We start from the raw sequence: 20,757 nt of genomic DNA on the forward strand, positions 1-20,757 counted from the left end.
TTGATGATTTATCCACTTCGCCACCACCTGAAATATCTTTTTAATGCAGTTAGTAGGTGAACACAAATGTTCACAAGATACTGCTTCTTAACCCTGGCTGCAGAGTTTCAAAAAACGCTGATGCCTGGGCCCCACCTCAAGACATCTGCATCCAAAGGTTGGGGGGTGAGGCCCTGCACCTATATTTGTAAAAAGTTCCCCAGGTGGTTGTAATCCACAGCATGATGATAAAGAAATATCACATTTCACCATTTCACAGAGTATGGTAAACATATGGAACTGGTAACCTTCAGTTCAGGTATTTTACCATATACAAGTACAAATGACATCAGGAATACTTGACCTGAACTGCAGATGGCAAAGGTTGTTATTTACATAAATTAAGATTTCTAAGTAGAGCATCCTATTTTTCTAAGGTCCTTGTTATGGAGACTGAGCAAAATCTCTCTTGGTAATATGGATGGACCACAGCTCTGATGTTTCATGAAAGCTGATAATAACATCATTATGACCTAGCTTTTAAGAAATTTCTATATTCTGCAAACTGGTTATATACACTCTCATTTTCAGTGTACTTACTCTCTGTAGGTAGTTGACTCTTCCAACAGCACCAATTTTCCCTGTATAATTAATAAAGCTGATATTGCCTTCAGTGGCACCATATAACTCATAAATGTGAATGTCTCCAAATCTCTTCAGGAATTCTCTCCACACATCTGCTCGCAAGCCATTTCCCATTGCTATTCGCACTTTGTGATCACGATCATTTGGTTTCTGTTGGAGGAAGAGAAGAACAATCAAAACATCTCTGGAGACAGTACTTACATATTAATATTTGCCTTTATGTTTCTACATGTTTACGTTGGTTACGAATCCACCTTGGTGCACACCTTTTCTGTCACCCACACACTTACCCCTACCCCCAATGCATGCAGTATGGGCCAACAGGCAGTCCTCTGATTTAATAACCAGAGAATTGGATTTTTCCATTTTTATTTTATTTTTATTTTTATTTTTTATAGAGGTAGAGAGAGTCAGAGAGAGGGATAGATAGGGACAGACAGACAGGAACGGAGAGAGATGAGAAGCATCAATCATTAGTTTTTCGTTGCGACACCTTAGTTGTTCATTGATTGCTTTCTCATATGTGCCTTGACCGTGGGGCTACAGCAGACCGAGTAACCCCTTGCTCAAGCCAGCGACCTTGGGTCCAAGCTGGTGAGCTTTGCTCAAACCAGATGAGCCCGCGCTCAAGCTGGTGACCTTGGGGTCTTGAACCTGGTTCCTCTGCATCCCAGTCTGATGCTCTATCCACTGCGCCACTGCCTGGTCAGGCCTGTTTTGATTTTTAAGAGGCAAGGTGAGACAATTCGACAGAACTAAGTGATGCCAACTTTTAGTCCGCATCTAATCCGAAGCTAGAACAATGTATTGACTGTTCTCTTGATGGGGCTGGTAAGCCTCAGTGAACTGCTGAAGGAGGGGCCAAACGGCAAAGATCTGTCAGAGCTAAAGCAATCTGAAGCAATGATTTTCACTTCACAAGCAAGAAACCTAGGAACACATCCAAGGAGGAAGACAGAGTAACTTTCCACAGTCAATAAAGAGCAATAATGCGAGAGCCTGAGGGGACTGGAGAGAAGAATCTCGATCATGTCCTCATTTCACAGAGAGACCCAAAGGCCCCAAGACCAAGATGATGAAAACTGTCCTCTTGGGATGGGACGAGGAAGAGTGGGAGGAAACTGGCTCCCAGTTGCCTCAGGTGGCCTGGGAGCTGTATGTTTTGCTATAAATAAAGATCACAAAGGAAAAGCTGTTTGAGTGTAAGAACTAAAGGAGAGCTTGTGTCAGCAAGGGAGGTGGGGTTAAGACTGGGTGGCATTCTATTCCACCGCATTGTTTACGAGGCCCCTGAAAATATGTCTAAACCTACGGTCATCGTCATCAATGATATTTTATATTAATAAGGCAATTGCTATTAATTTTTGCGATCTCCTCAAGGGTATCACAGCCTGGTAGGAGAGGCAGGTAAATAAACAAGTATAATTTTAACTTGCACATTTTGTAACTCTATGACCTTTACTCTTAACAAAAAACACCCCAAATGGAACAAGGTGAAAGTGCTAGGTAATAGGCCTCTCCTCAAACACTGAGTTTTAATTTTTTTGATTGAAGAGCATTTTGCTTAAAAGTAAGGGAACCAACTTTTTTACAATGAAAAGGAGTACAAAAATAAATTGAAGAAAACAATATCGTAAATAAAAGAAGCATTTTATTTATTGCAACAATAATACACTATAATATGATAAATGCATAAGAAAAACATTTATATTGTAATTATGTTTATATGCCTATTAATTTTTAATAATAACTGTAAGAAAAAAGTACTCATTTAGTAAAAACTAAATAACAAACAAAACCACTGATTTGGAGTGATATTCGGGTGTATTTATCATTTTCTAATTAAAAAATGTCTGTTTTATGTAACTATTTAATCAAAATGCATTATTAATAGATACGGTTTGAGGTTAGATTTCCACTTTAAAATTCGAATTTCAGGAAAATACTAGGAAATAAAATAATATGTATTTAGAAATTATTAAATAGATAATGAATTAATAAAATGTGAATTGTGCTTACCTGTCTATGATTCAATATTCACTGAGAAAGAAATAATTGTGTGTCTAAAATGTCGTATGTGTTGTGTCATGTTTCAGTAAGAAGTACACAAAGCCATTTGTGCACTCGGTATATCGTGTGCTCTCTCAAGGTCTCCCGTGTGGAGCGCATACGTCTGTCTCATAATTGTATCTCTGTACTGATCCTTGACGAATCGTCATGTCAAATACAAATACCTCACATCACACACAATGGATCGACTCTGCGTCGATCGAATACGGACATTTACAGATTAGTCTTCCAATATCAAAAAAGGAGGACATGTAGGAGGACACTTTTTTTTTGCTTACATATTGTTTTTAAATTTTTTCATTTATTTATTTATTTTAGAGAGGAGAGAGAGAGAAAGAAGAGGGGAGGAGCAGGAAGCATCAACTCCCATATATGCCTTGACCAGACAAGTGCAGGGTTTTGAACCAGCATCCTCAGTGTTCCAGGTTGACGCTTTATCCACTGCACCAGCACAGGTCAGGCCTTGTAGGAGGATACTTTTTCCGGGAGGATGAAACTTACAAAAGAAGGACTGTCCTCCCTAAAGGAGGACGATTGGTCACCTTATAAGAGCAAATGCTCTAAAGAACACATATTTCCTCTGCGAAATCATGGTGAAGTCTGTGAACTCATGGTGAAGTGATTTAGGAATAAGAGTTCCTCTTTGAAAAGAACTGTTTGAAGATAGAGGTTGGGAGCTCTCTGATAAAGGGGACAATGTGTGAGAAGGCAGTGATAAACCAAACCAAAACAATCCTTGAATTGGTTTCCCTGCAGGAGGAGCCAAGAGACCAGGGAAGCAGCATATATGCATTTAATTGTTAAGTAGCTTCTTGGTCAAAACTTAGGTGGTGAAGCTCTTTCAGGGATCCTAACCAGAGAGGAAGACAGATGCAGGTCACTGGTAAAAACTGGCCCCCTGAGTGACCTTACCGAGGAGGAGAAGTATAGAGACCGGTGCCAGGTACTGTGGGTGATACAGAAGTATATTTGGGCTCAAAGGTGTTTACAGTCTAATGGGGGTGTGTTGGAGAGTTACCCAGAAAGCTTCTGAACCTGCATGAACACTAGGTCCATAGGTCACTGAGTCTATTCTCTTTTATAATTACTAAGTAACATAAGTAGAGAGACCATATGTCTGCTTTGCCAAGACCTGTCTTGGCTTATGCCTGTCGTCCTGATGTGCTTATTATACTCTTTTTACTCTCAAGAGTCTCCATTTGGATAATGAATTGTATGGTCACCATATCTGTCCATAAGGCACTGTTCTCAGTAAGAACTGTCAGCTTTTCAGAGACCACCCTCACCCTCACCATTGCTGTTCCTCACTGCCACTCCAGGAATAAAACATCACTGATACTTAAAGAATACCTACTCTCACTTAAAAATAATGACCTGACCTGGGGCTTACCTGCTCCCAGGCCTGTGTGAGAAGCTCCAAAATAGCATTCCAACATGTAAACTCAAGACATTACTTATTTCATAGGCAGCCCACAATCACCTTCTAGTTCATTTCTTTGTGAAATGGATGGAGAACGCCTATCTCTCCCATTAGATTGTAAATACCTTTGAGGCCAAATATATTTCTATCCCATCTGCAGTCTCTACACCTGTGCTTTACATATAGTGCAATCCCTGCAGCAAAAGAAGAAATAACCTTTACCAGGAGACCCTTGACTTCCCTGTTCAACAGTTAGTAGCCAGGACATCAGCACAAGGGCATGGCGGGTGGGGGGTGGGGGTAGGGGGAGGCGGGGCACAGGAGGCTGCAGGTGCCCTGGGTGTGCGAGAAATGGGCCAGCCTCACAGGTGCAGCTATCACCTGTGGGTGGCAGGTAGCTGGGCTATAGTCGCACTATCATGGGCTCAGTTTTCATTATAAACTGAAGGATCTTATTATGTCAGCAGAAGGGATTTAAGGCTCTAGGCTGGAAATGTTTGTGGACACAGACCGCAAGATCCTGGAGCCTTCTGAGTTGGCTGGTTCTCACCTAACCTTTCGCTCACCAGTGCCTGAGAATACTGTCTGCGACTCGGGGTTTCCTTTCCCAGAGGAGAAATGGTGTTTCCATATCACCAAAGCCACTCCTCAAAAGAAAGAAAGGTATTTTAGGTCAAGGGTCATCTAGCTCAGTTTTCTTTAATAAGGACCAAAACTTCTATTCCACATTAGAGGGGAGCTGCAACATGCAGACACACCCCGGGGGACTTACATGCACACTAGGATTTAATCACTGACGAAGGGTGAGAGGTCAGGGTATCCAGAGAGGAATGTGGGGCAACAGGCAAGTAGAGTAAGCAGAGAACTTTCAATGAGGGTGTTACTATGTGTCAGGCATTGGACCTGTACTGTCTCACTTGTTTTTAAAGAATCCTATCAGAACGTGAGAGGTACTACAGCATTTGCTTCTTATTATAACTGAGAAAACAAAGGGATTAAAATAATTGGCCAAAATCACACAGGTAGCAACAGAGTTGCTGCAAAATTCAAATTCAAATCGATGTGACTTCTGAGAGTGTTCTTTTCCTTAACTGAGAAAGAAGAGTGACACACACATAGTTTAAGAATCAAATAGTATGGAAAGGCTTTTAAATGAAGAAAGCTGTTCATTCTGCTCTCCTGTCCTCATCCTTTACCTGAGCTTACTGCCAGAGGCCGACACTTCTAACTCTTGCAGCTGTTTCTTATCCTTTGATTTCTAAAGTCAATGCTTACACTGCTATCTTTTGATTAATCAACTTTAGACATTATTTATTGATTTCCTATTGTGTTAGATGAGAATTAAACTCTTCCATTTTCCCAATATCACAATTTTTGTGAGTAAAATTTTCCTTTTGGTGAAATTGATCAGATGATGTAATTTGCTTTTCTCCATTAGGCTTTTATTAGCCTTTTCCTCCCGTCTGGACTAGCTGCTCCTCAGGAATGGGGTTTCCCTTCGCTCTCCTTCCTGCACCTGTGCCTTCATCTCTCTCGTCACTCCCCTGTTTGGGTGGGACACTTTATCTAGTAACTTCCTGAAGGAGGGTGTATGGATGTCTGAAATTATTCTGACTATATACTTCATTGATAATTTGATTGGACACAGAATTCTAGATAGGCAACAATTTTTACTTTGTACTTTGTTCCTTTGCCTTGCGGCTTGCAGTGTTGTTGTTAGAAGGTCAGCTATTTCTTTTTAGTTGAACTTTTGGGGGTGACACTGGTTAAAAATTACACAGGTTTCAGGTGTACAACTTTGCAACACATATTTTGTGTTCACCTCCCCGAAGTCAAGTCTCCGTCCATTACCATTTATCCCCCTCTACCCTTCTCCACATCCCTCCACTTTTGCAATCACCACACTGTTTTCTGTGTCCATGATTTTTTTTTATTTGTCCTTTATTGCTCAATTCCTCCATCCCCCTCATTTAGCCTTCTTCCCCACCCTCATGGGAAGAAGCTGTCAGCTTGCTTTCTCTGAATCTGTCTCCATTTTGTTTGTTCATTTTGTTCATTAGATTCTACATATGAGTGAAATCATATGATACTTGTCTTTCTTTGACTGGTTTATTTTACTTAGCATAATACTCTCTAGGTTCATTCATGCTGTTGCAAAAGGTAAGATTTCCTTCTTTTTTTTCCGGCTGAGTAGTATTCTACTGTGTAACTATAGCACAGCTTTTTTATCCACTCATCTATTGATGGGCACTGGGGCTGCTTCCAAATCTTGGCTATTGAAATAACACTGCAGTGAACATAGGGCTGCATATATTCATTCTTTCGAATTAGTGTTTTGGGTTCCTTTGGATGAATTCCCAGAAGTGGGATTGCTGGGTCATAAGGCAGTTCCATTTTTAATTTTTCTTTTTTGACAGAGATGGAGAGAGGGACAGATAGGGACAGACAGACAGGAAGGGAGAAAGATGAGAAGCATCAATTATTTGTTGCGGCTCCTTAGTTGTTTATTGACTGCTTTCTCATATGTGCCTTGACCAGGGGACTACAGCAGAGTCAGTGACCCCTTGCTCAAGCCAGCACCTTGGACTCAAACCAGCAATCTTGGGTTTCAAGCCAGCAATCTTGGGCTTCAAGGCAGTGACCTTTGGGCTCAAGCCAGTGACCATGGGGTCATGTCTGTGATCCCATGCTCAAGCCAGCAATCCTGTGCTTAAGCTGGTGAGCCTGCACTAAAGCTGACAACCTCCAGGTTTTGTGCCTCGGTTCTCCACATCTCAGTCTGACACTCTATCCACTGCGCCACCACCTGGTCAGGCCCATTTTTAATTTTTTGAAGTAACTTCATGTTATTTTTCACAGTAGCTGTACCAATCTGCATTCCCACCAACAGTGCATGAGGGTTCCCTTTTCTCCACATCCTTGCCAACACTTGTTGATTTCTTGATAATAGCCATTCAGACAACTATGAGTTGATATCTCACTGTGGTTTTAATTTGCATTTCTTTGATGATTAGTTACATTGAGCATCTTTTCACATGTTTATTGATGATCTGCATGTCCTCTTTGGAGAAGTGTCTATTCAGGGCTTTGCTCATTGTTTAATTGGATTTTTTTTTTTTTTTGGTGTTCAGTTTTAGAAGTTTTTTATTTTGGGATATTAACCACTTATCAGATGCATCATTGGTGAATATGTTCTTCCGTTCAGTGGGTTGTCTTTTCATTTTGTTGAAGGTTTCCTCTGGTGTGCCATCATATGTTATTCTTATAGAATTTTTTCTTTCTCTTTTTTTGGTAGTCTTAAATATTATCATGGTATAGTTTTTATTGGGTACTCTATTGGTCTTTTAAAATCTGTCCTTCAGAACTTGAAAGTTGTTTTTTGTATTATTTCTTTGATAATTTTAACCTCTACATTTTTTCTATTCTTTTCTTGATTTCCTATTAATCTTTCGGATTGATGTTCTAATTTTCTTATCCTGCTTCTCCATGGCAAATGCTTTATCTTTTCTCCAACTTTCTGTAAGATTTCTCAACTTTATCTAATTATTTTTATTTTCAGGACATCTTATTCTTTTTTTTTCTTGTAGCATACTAATGTTGTTTTATGAATATATTATCTTCTCTATTATCTCTGAGGATATTAATTACAGGTTTTGTAAAGTTTTTTTCTGGCTCTTTGAATTGATGCTGCTGCTTCTTCTCTATAAATAATCTTTCCTGCTGGAGGGTTTCCTCTGGTGTCTGTTGATCCTTGATGTTTGTATTTGAGAAGAAGGCAACTAAAAGATGTTTGAGTAGCTTTGTGTGGTGGGGAGAGGATATCACCATGTAGGCTACTCTAAACGGTAATGGGGCAGTGAGCCAATGCCATAAACAAAATGGGAGTTTACAACTGCATGTAGCAGGATATGAACCAAACTAACTATAAGCTGATGCTCTGAACACTAAGCCCCAAATATAACAATGGAAGACAGGTAAATAGATAAGGACTCTTGAACAATACTACTGTAAAAATCAATGGTGTGAAGTTTTGTCTTCTGTTTTGTTCTAAGAGTTTTATTGTTTTAAGTCTTAAATTTAGTTCCTTGATCCACTTTGAGTTAGTTTCTGTATATAGTGTTAGGTAAGCACCCAGCTTCATTCATTTTTTTTTTAAATTGACTTTAATTTATTGTGTTTACATAGATTCTAGTGTTGCCCCGAATGCATTCCTCCTCCCCATTGCGCCCTCCCCCTTCCCTTCAGCTTTATCCCATCCCATCATCCCCTTTCCCTCTGTTCTCTTTTCCTCTGGTCCCTTTGATCCCTTCCCTGTCTCAATTACCTTCCTCAGTTCACCTTGTTCATTGGATTCCTAAAATGAATGAGATCATATGATATTTTTCTTTTTCTGCCTGGCTTATTTCACTTAACATAATAATTTTCATGTCCATCCACGTTGTCGCCAAAGGTAAGATTTCCTTCTTTTTTGTGGCCTCATAGTATTCCATTGTATATGTGTACCACAGCTTTTTAATCCACTCGTCCCTGATGGACACTTGGGCTGTTTCCAGATCTTCGCTTGTGAACAATGCTGCCATTAACATGGAGGTACATTTCTCCGTTTGAAACAGTGCTATGGTGTTCTTGGAGTATATTCCTAAAAGTGGGATAGCTGGGTCAAATGGCAGTTCAATTTTTAATTTTTTGAGGAATCTCCATATTGTTTTCCAGTGGCTGCACCAGTCTGCATTCCCACCAGCAGTGCAGGAGGGTACCCTTTTCTCCACATCCTCACCAGCACTTATTCTGTGTTGTTTTGTTAATGAGCGCCATTCTGACTGGTGTGAGATGATATCTCCTTGTGGTTTTTAATTTGCATTTCTCTAATGATTAGTGATGTTGAACATTTTTTCATATGCCTATTGGCCATCTGTATGGCCTCTTTGGAGAAGTGTCTATTCATTTTTTTTGCCCATTTTTTGATTGGATTGTTTACCTTCCTGATGTTGAGTTTTACAAGTTCTTTATAAATTTTGGTTATTAACCCCTTATCAGACGTAATGTTGAATATATTCTCCCATTGTGTGGTTTGTCTTTTTATTGTGTTCATATTGTCTTTAGCTGTGCAAAAGCTTTTTAGTTTGATATAGTCCCATTTGTTTATCCTGTCTTTTCAGCTTCATTCTTTTGATTGTGAATATTCAGTTTTCCCAGTCCCATTCTTTTTCAGGACTGTTTTAACTATTCAGGGTCCATTGAGAATCCATATGAATTTTTGGGTGGGTGATTTTTTTAAAAAAATGAGGTAACTTTTAAAAACCTATTTCTGATTTTAGAGAGAGAGGAAAGGGAGAGAAAGAAAGAAACAAAACATTGATCTATTCTTGTTTGTGTCCTGACTGGGGATCAAAACTGCAACCTTTGCATGTCAGGACAATGCTCTAATCAGCTAAGGTATCCGGCCAGGGCTGGATTGTTTTTTTATATTTCTGCAAAAGACAATATTGCAACAGGAATTTTGATAGGGATTGAGTGAGTCAGTCGATTACTTTGTGTAGTATGATGTTCAACAATGTTGAGTCTATCAACCCATGAGTGCAGTATGATTACATTTATTTTTATGTCTTCTTTAATTTCTTCCAGCAATGTTTTGTAGTTCATTATGCAAGTCTTTCACCACCTTGGTTAAGTTAATTCCTAAGTATTTTATTCTTTCTTATGCTATTGTAAGTGAAATTATTTTTGTAATTTTTTTTTCAGATTTTTTTTTTGTCCGTGTGTACTGAAATGCAACTGATTTTTGTGTGTTGACTTTGGATCTTGATCCTTTGGTGAATTGATTTCTAACAGTTTATTTTTTGTCTTTAGGGTTTTCTATATGTAAAATCATATCTTTTAAAGCAATCTTTAAATGAAGGTTTTTTTGTTGTAACTTTCATTATTTTTTACAATTCTTTGAAAACTTTTCCAGACAAAGCAGAGTTCACGAGTGGGGAAAGCAAGGGCAAATAAAAACTCTAATCTGCCCTGGCCAGTTGGCTCAGCGGTAGAGTGTCGGCCTAGCGTGCGGAGGACCTGGGTTCGATTCCCGGCCAGGGCACACAGGCGAAGCGCCCATTTGCTTCTCCACCGCCCCCTCCTTCTTCTCTGTCTCTCTCTTCCCCTCCTGCAGCCAAGGCTCCATTGGAGCAAAGATGGCCCAGGCGCTGGGGATGGCTCTGTGGCCTCTGCCTCAGGCGCTAGAGTGGCTCTGGTTGCAACATGGCGACGCCCAGGATGGGCAGAGCATCGCCCCCTGGTGGGCAGAGCGTCGCCCCATGGTGGGCGTGCCGGGTGGATCCCGGTCGGGCGCATGCGGGAGTCTGCTGACTGTCTCTCCCTGTTTCCAGCTTCAGAAAAAAAAACAAAAAACAAAAAACAAAACAAAACAAAACAAAAACTCTAAATCTACTTCCACATTACAGGCCACACATGATCATACACAAAACCACAGCATATTCTGAAGGTATGAGATCCCAGACTGTCTCAGCATCTGAGACAACATTGAGAGAAAGGTGGACATGTATGTATGTATGTGTGTGTGTGAGCCTGAAAGACCTACCCACAGACATGTTTTCTTTCCTTGAGCCCAAATGCAGCCCCCATTAGAACTAATAGAAATAACATGCGCTCCCTTATGAGACTTCTCTCTGACAAGGAGGTGTATTCAAGGAAGAAAAGAAAAGCCAAACAGAAGGGCGCCATATGGACTTCTGGGTTTCAATAGAATGCAATCTCAAAGACTGGATAGAATATTAAAGTGAAAAAAATTTAATTATGTTAGCAACCAAAATTGCTGGAGAAAAGATCCTTGCCCAGTTCACAGCTAAGTATGACCCACATGAATCCTTTGAATCTGCCCCTAGAATGAAAATAATAAATTGAAGCCTAAACATTTTGGGGGAACATATTACCTCCCTTAACTTAACTATAACTCTTTCAGTGTTAAGAATTTACAGGTTCATTCTGTATAATTTGTGGATGCCTTGGATGTGCTAGGTTTAGATCTTGATGCTGGGGATCTGGCAGCAAACAAAGCCCCCTGGTGCATGAAGCTTTCGTTTGATGGAGGAGACAGCCAACAATCATATAAACCTGGACCATGTCATAAGTGAAAGTGCTGAGAAAAGCAGTAACCCAAGAGATAACGGTAAGAGGCAGGGTGATATGAGGCAGTAGGAGGGGCCGCTGATGAGGACATGTGGGCAGAGACTGAATGAGAGAACTGCGGCAAGAGCTTCTTCTTTCTGTGTCACACGGGAGCTGTTATGTAAGTTGAATATAACAGATATTTATACATAGCTACTTATCAATGTAGTGATCCTTTGAGTTTGTTTTTCTGTGGTGAATGAAAGGATTAAAGGAAGTAGGAACTGGTGAATTTACGGCATTATTAAGTCTAGTGTTTCCCAATTGAGGATGATTTTGTCTGCCAGGGGACATTTGGCAGTGTTTGAAGACATTTGATTATAATGATTTGGGGGTAGAGGAGGAGGGTACTACTGGCATGTCCTGGGTAAAAGTCAAAGATGCTATTAAATATCTTACAGTGTACTGAATAAGTCCATACAGCAACTAATGAAGGGGCCTAAAATGTCAACAATGCCACTATTGAGAAACCTTGATCTGGTCACCAGACAGGCTGCTATACCTCTGGTGAGAGCCGAGGGCCTGGGAAGGAGTTACTCTTCCGAACAATGCCATCAAGATATCTGAACATCTGTGCCCTGGCTGGATAGCTTGATATACAAAAGTTGTAGGCTTGATCCTTGGTCAGGGCTTATACAGTGACAGATTGATGTTTCTGTCTGTCTGTCTGTCTCTCTCCTCCTCTCTCTCTGAAATCAATAATAAAAAGTGATAACTGGACATCTGCAAACAGAGGTAGAGCCAAGGCCCTTGGGGTTACGTTGGGGCATCTGTTCCAAACCATGATATGTAGTCAAATAGTTTCAAAGCCACATGGGGGTTTATTTATTAAGCAATATTAAATAAGTTTCATATTCTTTTGGTATAAGAGAGACAAGATGTGGTTTCAGCCATCAAAAATTTTATAGCTTATGGAGAATGGGAGACATGAAGACAAATACCTGACATGTGACAAGGACAATAATGGTGTAGAAATCAAATGACATAGAGTAGGGAGTAAAAAACCTTGGAGTGACATTCAGAGGTTTTTTTTTCTTTTCTTACAGAGACAGAGAGAGAGTCAGAGAGAGGGATAGATAGAGACAGACAGACAGGAACAGAGAGAGATGAGAAGCATCAATCATTAGTTTTTCGTAGTGACACCTTAGTTGTTCATTGATTGATTTCTCATATGTGCCTTGACCGTGGGCCTTCAGCAGACTGAGTAACCCCCTTGCTCGAGCCAATGACCTTGGGCCCAAGCTGGTGAGCTTTGCTCAAACCAGATGAGCCCGCGCTCAAGCTGGCGACCTCGGGGTCTTGAACCTGGGACCTCCGCATCCCAGTCCGATGCTCTATCCACTGCGCCACCTCCTGGTCAGGCCGGAGGTTTAACATATAAGGTATCATTTGAGCTGAGCTTTGGGAGTATGCTTTAAATAGGCAGGGAGGGAAGTAGAGGGTAAGATGTGAAAACAAAGGTAGGGAATAATAATATTAATAGCAGAGAGACAAGATGGCTACAGAGCAGGCAGACGCTCCAAGTCCCACTTCCCAGAACCAAGGTGAATTACAACTTAGTTCTGAGGACATTTATCTTGACAGACCAACTTTGGACTAAACTAAGAAGATTCTATAGCCAAGGACCACCAAAGAACCCACACTGAGATGGTAGCAAAGGCGGAGACGTGGAAGGGGCTGCCCCACTCCCGGGAGTGAGTGGTGGCCAGGAGGGACTCTTGTGATGGGGAGGATTGTCTGGCGAGTTGTGGGTCCTCAGCCCCCAAACCAGAATCCCAGCCTAGAGCCCTGGAGCCTGGAAGGGGTTTACGGACTATATTTGGCTTAGAAAATAACCTAGATACTGTTTGAGAGAAGGAGGCAGAACTCTCAGACCCAGGCTCCATATTAAAGGGACCACACGGAGAGCCTTGCTCACAGCCACTTTCCCGGAGCCCCAGCATCGAAGAGCACTGGGAGGACTGGAGTTGCCAGGGGAGAGAGTGGTCTCGGAAGCACAGGGGGAGACACTTTGAGGGATGGACACCCTAACCTCTGGGTTGAATCACTCCTCAAATCTAAAGTGAACATTTTTCCTGGGAATAGCATCACCAGTAAAGGGAACAAATTACCCCGTCCACTGGAGGCTCTCCTGCCCCAGTTAGAACAAAGAGGCACTTCAAGGCAAGCAGCACGTTAGGGACACAAATAGTGAGTGCAGAGGTCTAAGCTACACCACTTCCCCTGTGCTGCTGAGAGCTTGCCAAGGGCAAGTGGGCCGGAGGAGGCCTAGCACGGATGTGAAGGCCAGGGCAGTCTGAGTGAGTGCGTGTGGCTGGACCGCAAAGGTGGAAACCGCAGCAGCCGCTGCAGATGTCCAGGCTTGCACACAGTCCTGCCTGTGGCATGGGCCTGCCCTTGGCAGGGGTGGAAGCCAGAGATACAGTGAAGGGGTTCTGTGTGGGCATGTGCAAGCCTGCCAGAGAGGGTGGAAGCTGTGGAGGTTCAGGCTGACTTGCAAATCCACCTGTGGCATGGGCATGCCCTCAGCGGCAGCGGAGGCTGGGTGACCTCGGGGGTGGTCTGAGTGGCCACGTGTTGGCCCACCTGGGGAGGCGGAAGCCCTGGCAGATGCTGCGGAGGCCCATGCTTGTGCACAAACCTGCCCATAGTAAAGGTTCACTGTCAGTGGCAGAGGAGGCTGGGGTGGCCTTGGAAGCAGTTCAAACGGGTGCACTCAAGGGTGCATGAGCCCACCCAGGACAGCAGAGGTGGCAGTGGCTGTGGAGGTGGGCTGGCACCTGCAGCACCTGATCCCAAGCACCGCAGGCAGCAACAGTGGCAGGGGGTTGGTGGACAGACCACACAACGGGAGCACAGGGGCCACACCCACTGGACCCTTGTGACTATACCCTACTGAGTGCTGAAAAAGAAGAATAAAATAAAATAAATAAAAAGTCTAGATAGAATGACACCTGAGGCTAAGGGGAAGGCCAAGTCCAATACCGTAACTAATCACTGAATTTCAGTACTGAGCCCAACAAGTAGTCAGCAATAAGAGGCAACAGAAAGTGGATCTCAGGGGAACTAGAACTTTTAAAGAAATTTTCCCCAGGCCAAGAGTAGATAAAAGCAAGCCTAAGAGTGCAGCTGATATTTACAACAGCACCTGGGCCCAGCAGAGACAGCCACAAGATCTGGATCAGCTGTAGCTCTAAAAAAGTATATAAGAGCCAGTCATAGGCAGTGACCCCCACTGATCTGCACTAGGCCTGAGACAGGGAGGTCCAGGGCAGGCACACTGAGCAGCCAGATATGAAAAGCACCAGTTCAGGACCTAACAACCCTTGTTAGAGTGAAAGCTTAAAGAAGGAATTCTCACATATGACCCAGCTAAGACATAGAAAATGCTGACACAAACAGCAAAAAGAACAGTGATAGTAGATAAGTAGCCCACAGCGGATTACAAACAATAGCTGGTGCGAACACAAGAAGACCTAAAAATAACACAACTGAAAATTGGAGGCAGACAATACCAACCCTAGACTTAGCTACCTTAACAAACAACATACCAAAATGAGAAGTGTATACATAGACAAAATGAGAAGATAGAGAAATGCAATCCAAATGAATCAACAAGAGAAATCCCCAGAAAAAGAACTGAGTGAGATGGAAATAACCAAACTACTGGATGCAGAGTTTAAAATAATGATTATTAGAAGTCTCAAAGATCTTAGAGCAACAATGGATGGACACAATGAGCACCTAAATAAAGAGATAACAAGCATCAAAAAGGACATTGAAATAAAGAAGAACCAGTAAAAAATGACAAATACAATATAAGAAATGAAGAAGACTACACTAGAAGGAATTCAAAGCAGGCTGGATGAAGCAGAGGATTGAATTAGCGATTAGAATCAAGATAAACCAAAGCACAGAAGAGGAGCAGCAAAAAGAAAAGAGGTTCAAAAGATTTGATGAAAATCTGAGAAGGTCTGTGGCAACATAAAGAGAAACAACATCCGCATCATAGGGGTTCCTGAAGAAGGAGAGAAAGAACAAAGGATAGAGAATCTGTTTGAAGAAATCATAGCTGAAAACTTCTCTAAATTGATGCAGGAAAAAGTCACAGAAGTTCAAGAAGCACAGAGAATTCCATTAAAGAGCAACCCAAAGAAACCTACACCAAAATACATCATAATTAAAAAACAAAAGCTAAGAGATAAAGAAAAAATACTAAAAGCTGTAAGACAAAAAAAGTCAGTCACCTACAAAGGAGCCCACATAAGAATGATATCTGACTTCTCAACAGAAACACTTGAAGTCAGAAGGGAATGGCAAGATATATTTAAAGTAATGCAGAAGAAGAGCCTACAACCATGAGTTCCTTATCCAGCCAGACTGTCATTTAAAATTGAAGGAAAAATAAAAAGCTTTCCAGACAAAAAAAATACTCAAGATATTTATTACAACCAAACCAATGCTGCAAGAAATGTTAAGGGGACTGTTATAAACAGAACAAAGGGGTAAAAATATAGTAAAAGAGGAATGTAGATTTAAAGAATAAAATGGCAATAAACAATACATATCAATAATAACCTTAAATGTAAATGGATTAAATGCTCTAATCAAAAGACATAGGGTAGCTGAATGGATAAGAAAACAGGACCTGTATATATGCTGTCTACAGGAGACACACCTCAAAACAAAAGATACACATAGACTGAAAGTAAAAGGATGAAAATAAATATTTCAGGCAAATGGAAATGAAAAAAAGCTAGGGTAGCAATACTTATATCTTACAAAATAGACTTTAAAACAAACAAAGACTATTGTAAGGGATAAAGAAGGTCACTACAGGCCCTGGCCGGTTGGCTCAGTGGTAGAGCGTCGGCCTGGCGTGCGGGGGACCCGGGTTCGATTCCCGGCCAGGGCACACAGGAGAAGCACCCATTTGCTTCTCCACCCCCCCTCCTTCCTCTCTGTCTCTCTCTTCCCCTCCCGCAGCCAAGGCTCCATGGGAGCAAAGATGGCCGGGGCACTGGGGATGGCTCCTTGGCCTCTGACCCAGGCGCTAGAGTGGCTCTGCTCACATTAGAGCGATGCCCCAGAGGGGCAGAGCATCGCCCCCTGGTGGGCAGAGTGTCACCCCTGGTGGGCATGCTGGGTGGATCCCGGTCGGGTGCATGCGGGAGTCTGTCTGACTGTCTCTCCCCGTTTCCAGCTTCAGAAAAATACAAAAAAAAAAAAAAAAAGAAGGTCACTACATAATGATAAAGGGAGCAATCTAACAGGAAGAGATAAGTGTTAGAAATATCTATGCACCTAATATAGGAACACCTAAATATATAAAGTAGACATTGATAGACAGAAAGGCAGATTCAACAGCAATACTATAATAGTAGGAAATTTTTTTTTTTTTTGTATTTTTCTGAAGCTGGAAACGGGGAGAGACAGTCAGACAGACTCCTGCATGCGCCCTACCGGGATCCACCTGGCACGTCCACCAGGGGCGACGCTCTGCCCATCAGGGGGCGATGCTCTACCCCTCCGGGGCGTTGCTCTGCCGCGACCAGAGCCACCCTAGCGCCTGGGGCAGAGGCCAAGGAGCCATCCCCAGCGCCCGGGCCATCCTCGCTCCAATGGAGCCTTGGCTGTGGGAGGGGAAGAGAGAGACAGAGAGGAAGGGGGGGGTGGAGAAGCAAATGGGCGCTTCTCCTATGTACCCTGGCTGGGAATCGAACCTGGGTACCCTGCACGCCAGGCCGACACTCTACCGCTGAGCCAACTGGCCAGGGCCAATAGTAGGAAATTTTAATACCTCTCTAATATCAATGGATAGATCCTCAAGAAAGAAAATTAACAAAGAAACAGCAGAATTGAAAGACACACTAGATCAACTGGATTTAATAGATATCGTCAGAACCTTTCACCCTAAAGCAGCAGAATATACATTCCTTTCAAATGCACATGGTACATTATCTAGGATAGACCACATATTAGGGCATAACATGAGTCTCAACAAATTTAAAAAGATTGAAACCATATCAAGCATCTTCTCTGACCACAATGGCATAAAACTAGAAATCAAGTACAATAGAAAAATTGAAAAACACTCAAACACTTAGAAACTAAACAGCATGTTATTAAATAACAAATGGGTCAACAATGAGATCAAGGAAGAAATAAAAAATTTCCTTGAAACAAATGAAAATGAGCATACAACAATTCAAAATCTGTGGGACACAGCAAAATCAGTCCTGCAAGGGAAGTTCATAGCATTACAGGCATACCTTAAGAAGCTAGAAAAAGCTCAAATAAACAACTTAATCCTGCAATTAAAAGAACTAGAAAAAGAACAACAAGTAAAGCCTAGAGAAAGTAGAAGGAAGGAAATAATAAAGATCAGAGTGGAAATAAATGACATAGAGACTAAAAAACAATACAGAGGATCAATGAAACATAGAGCTGATTCTTTGAAAAAGTAAACAAGATTGATGAACCCTTAGCCAGGCTCACCAAGAAAAAAAGAGAAAGGACTCAAATAAATAAAATTAGAAATGAGGGTGGAGAAGTAACAATGGACAGAGCAGAAATACAAAGAATTGTAAGAAAATACTATGAAGAGCTGTATGTCAAAAAATTAGACAACCTAGGTGAAATGGACAAATTCCTTGAAAAGTATAATGTTTCAAAAATCAATCTAGAAGAATCAGAATCAGAAAACCTAAATAGACCGATTACAACAAATAAGATTAAAACAGTTATCAGAATACTCCCAACATACAAAAGCCCTGGGCCTGATGGCTTAACAGGCAAATTCTACGAAACATTCAAAGAAGAAATAACGTCTATCCTTCTTAAGCTATTGCAAAACTTTCAAGCTCCTATTATGAGGCGACCATAATTCTGATTCCAAAACCTGGCAAAGACAACTCAAAGAAAGAAAAGTATAGGTCAATATCCCTGATGAATTTAGATGTTAAAATTCTCAACAAAATATTAGCAAACTGGATCCAGCAATACATGAAAAAAATCACACATCATGATCAAGTGGGACTTATTCTGGGGAGGCAAGGCTGGTACAATATTTGCCAATCAATCAATTGGATTCATCACATAACCAAAAGGAAGGAGAAAAATCACATGATAATATCAATAGATGCAGAAAAAGCATTCAATAAAATACAGCATCCATTTATGATTAAAATTCTCAGCAAAGTGGGAATACAGGGAACATACCTTAACATGATAAAGGCCATCTATTACAGGCTCACAGCCAACATCATACTCAATGGGCAAAAGTTAAAAGCAATCCCCTTAAGATCAGGAACAAAGCAGGGGTGCCGCCTTTCACCACTCTTATTCAACATAGTTCTGGAAGTTCTAGCCATAGCAATCAGACAAGAAGAAGAAATAAAAGGCATCCAAACTGGAAAAGAAGAAGTAAAACCATCATTATTTGCTGATGATATGATATACATAGAAAACCCTAAAGTCACAGTCAAAAAATTTCTGGACTGGATAAATGAATTCAATAAGGTGTCAGGGTATAAAATTAATACTCAGAAACCAGAGGCTTTTTTATACACCAACAATGATCTGTCTGAAAGAGAAATTAAGAAAAACAATCCCCTTCACTATTGCAACCAAAAAAAATAAAGTACCTAGGAGTAAATTTAACCAGGGAGGTTAAAGACTTGTACTCAGAAAATTATAAATCATTGATAAAAGAAATCAAGGAAGATACAAACAAGTGGAAGCATATACTGTGTTCATAGATAGAAAGAATAAACATCATTAAAATGTCTATATTACTCAAAGCAATTTATAAATTCAATGCAATTCCTATTAAAATACCAATGACAGGAGAAAAAGATGGCAGTGGAGTAGGCGGACGCATAGACGCCCAGCTCTCACCATCAAACTGGAATACAAATCAATTTAGGAAAAATCAGCATAAAAAACCAACTCTGAACTGCAAGAACAGCTCTCAAAAACCAAGGAGCAAAGAAGAAGCCACAACAATCCTGGTAGGGAGCGCCTGAATCTCTTCTGCTTACAGGAACTGAGGGGGGGGGGGTGAGGCTGAGAGCCCAGAGGGGATCTCACACAGGGAAAAGAGCAGAAACTGCTGCTCACAGCCACTTGCCTGGCGACCAGGGAGCGAGGTGTGTTGAAAAGACCAGCTTATCTCCCAAGTGGAAAGGTCAGGGAGAGGGACAGACTGTGAGGGGCTAAGGAATGCAGGAAATGAACTAAAAAAGCTGACTCATCCGTGCTGGAGGCGGCCATAGCTGGGGGAGGGACTGAACCTTTCACAAAACAGAGCTGAAGTGCTTCCGGATCAGAGATCTTCGGACATCTATCCAGCTCCAAACAGCGCAACAAGACATAGCTGAAAACAAGAAGTGGGGAGGAGGGGCAGTAACTCAGGTCTCCATGGAGATCTGAGATGTACCTCCCCCTACTGAAGCTGAGAAAAAACCCTGCCCCCAGTGAGATTAGTTGGTGGAAGAGACCTTCAGAGTCTCAGATTACACCCACAGCATTCCTGGATACAGTTTCAAGGAAGCCCCCTGCTGAGATCAGTAAACAAGACTATTACCTGTTAAGAAAACAAACAAATCAAGACTTCAAAGCTGCCCAAATCCGAAAGTGGATTACAAATAATAGCTGATACCAACCCAAGAAGACCTAGAAATAAAAAACACAACTGAAAACTGGAGGCAGACAACACCAAGCCTAGACTCAACCAACTCTACAAACAAAACACCAAAAATGAGAAGACAAAAAAGTGCAATCCAAATGAAACCTTCAGGAGATGAACAGAGTGATATGGAAATAATCAAACTTCCAGATGCAGAGTTCAAAATAATGATTGTAAGGATGCTTAGGGATCTTAGAACAACAGTGAATGGTCATTATGAACACCTAAATAAAGAAATAGCAAGTATAAAAAAGAATCAGTCAGAAATGACAAATACAACATCAGAAATAAAGACCACAATGGAAGGAATTAAAAACAGGATAGATAGAGCAGAGGATCGAATCAGTAAGTTAGAGGACAACTGGAATGAAGGCATGAAAGCAGAGAAGAAAAGAGAAAAGAGACTCAAAAAGTCAGAGGAAACTCTTAGAGAGCTCCGTGACAACATGAAGAGAAATAACATCCGCATCATAGGGGTTCTTGAAGAAGAAGAAAAAGAACAAGGGATAGAGACTTTGTTCAATCATATCATAGCTGAAAACTTCCCTAAATTAATGCAAGAGAAACTCTCACAAATCCAAGAAGCACAGAGGACTCCATTAAAGAGAAACCCAAAGAAACCTACACCGAGACACATCATAATTAAAATACCAAAGCTAAGCGATAAAGAGAAAATATTAAAAGCTGCAAGAGAAAAAAAAGCTATCACCTACAAAGGAGCCCCCATAAGGATGACATCCGACTTCTCAACAGAAACACTTGAGGCCAGAAGGGAATGGCAAGA

At 41.4% G+C, this 20,757-nt stretch overlaps 1 protein-coding gene across 1 annotated transcript in view; it reads right to left on the minus strand.

Annotated features, from left to right (window-relative positions):
• The window catches only part of SLC27A2 (solute carrier family 27 member 2), a 64,707-nt gene that overhangs the window by 18,141 nt on the left and 25,809 nt on the right, over positions 1–20,757 (minus strand). The window contains exon 5 of the mRNA XM_066388298.1: positions 580–774. Coding sequence (XP_066244395.1) covers positions 580–774 — 195 coding nt within the window. The remainder of the gene's footprint in view (positions 1–579; positions 775–20,757) is intronic.

This window comes from Saccopteryx leptura, chromosome 6, assembly GCF_036850995.1.
Source record: "Saccopteryx leptura isolate mSacLep1 chromosome 6, mSacLep1_pri_phased_curated, whole genome shotgun sequence".
Classification (NCBI taxonomy): Eukaryota; Metazoa; Chordata; class Mammalia; order Chiroptera; family Emballonuridae; genus Saccopteryx; species Saccopteryx leptura.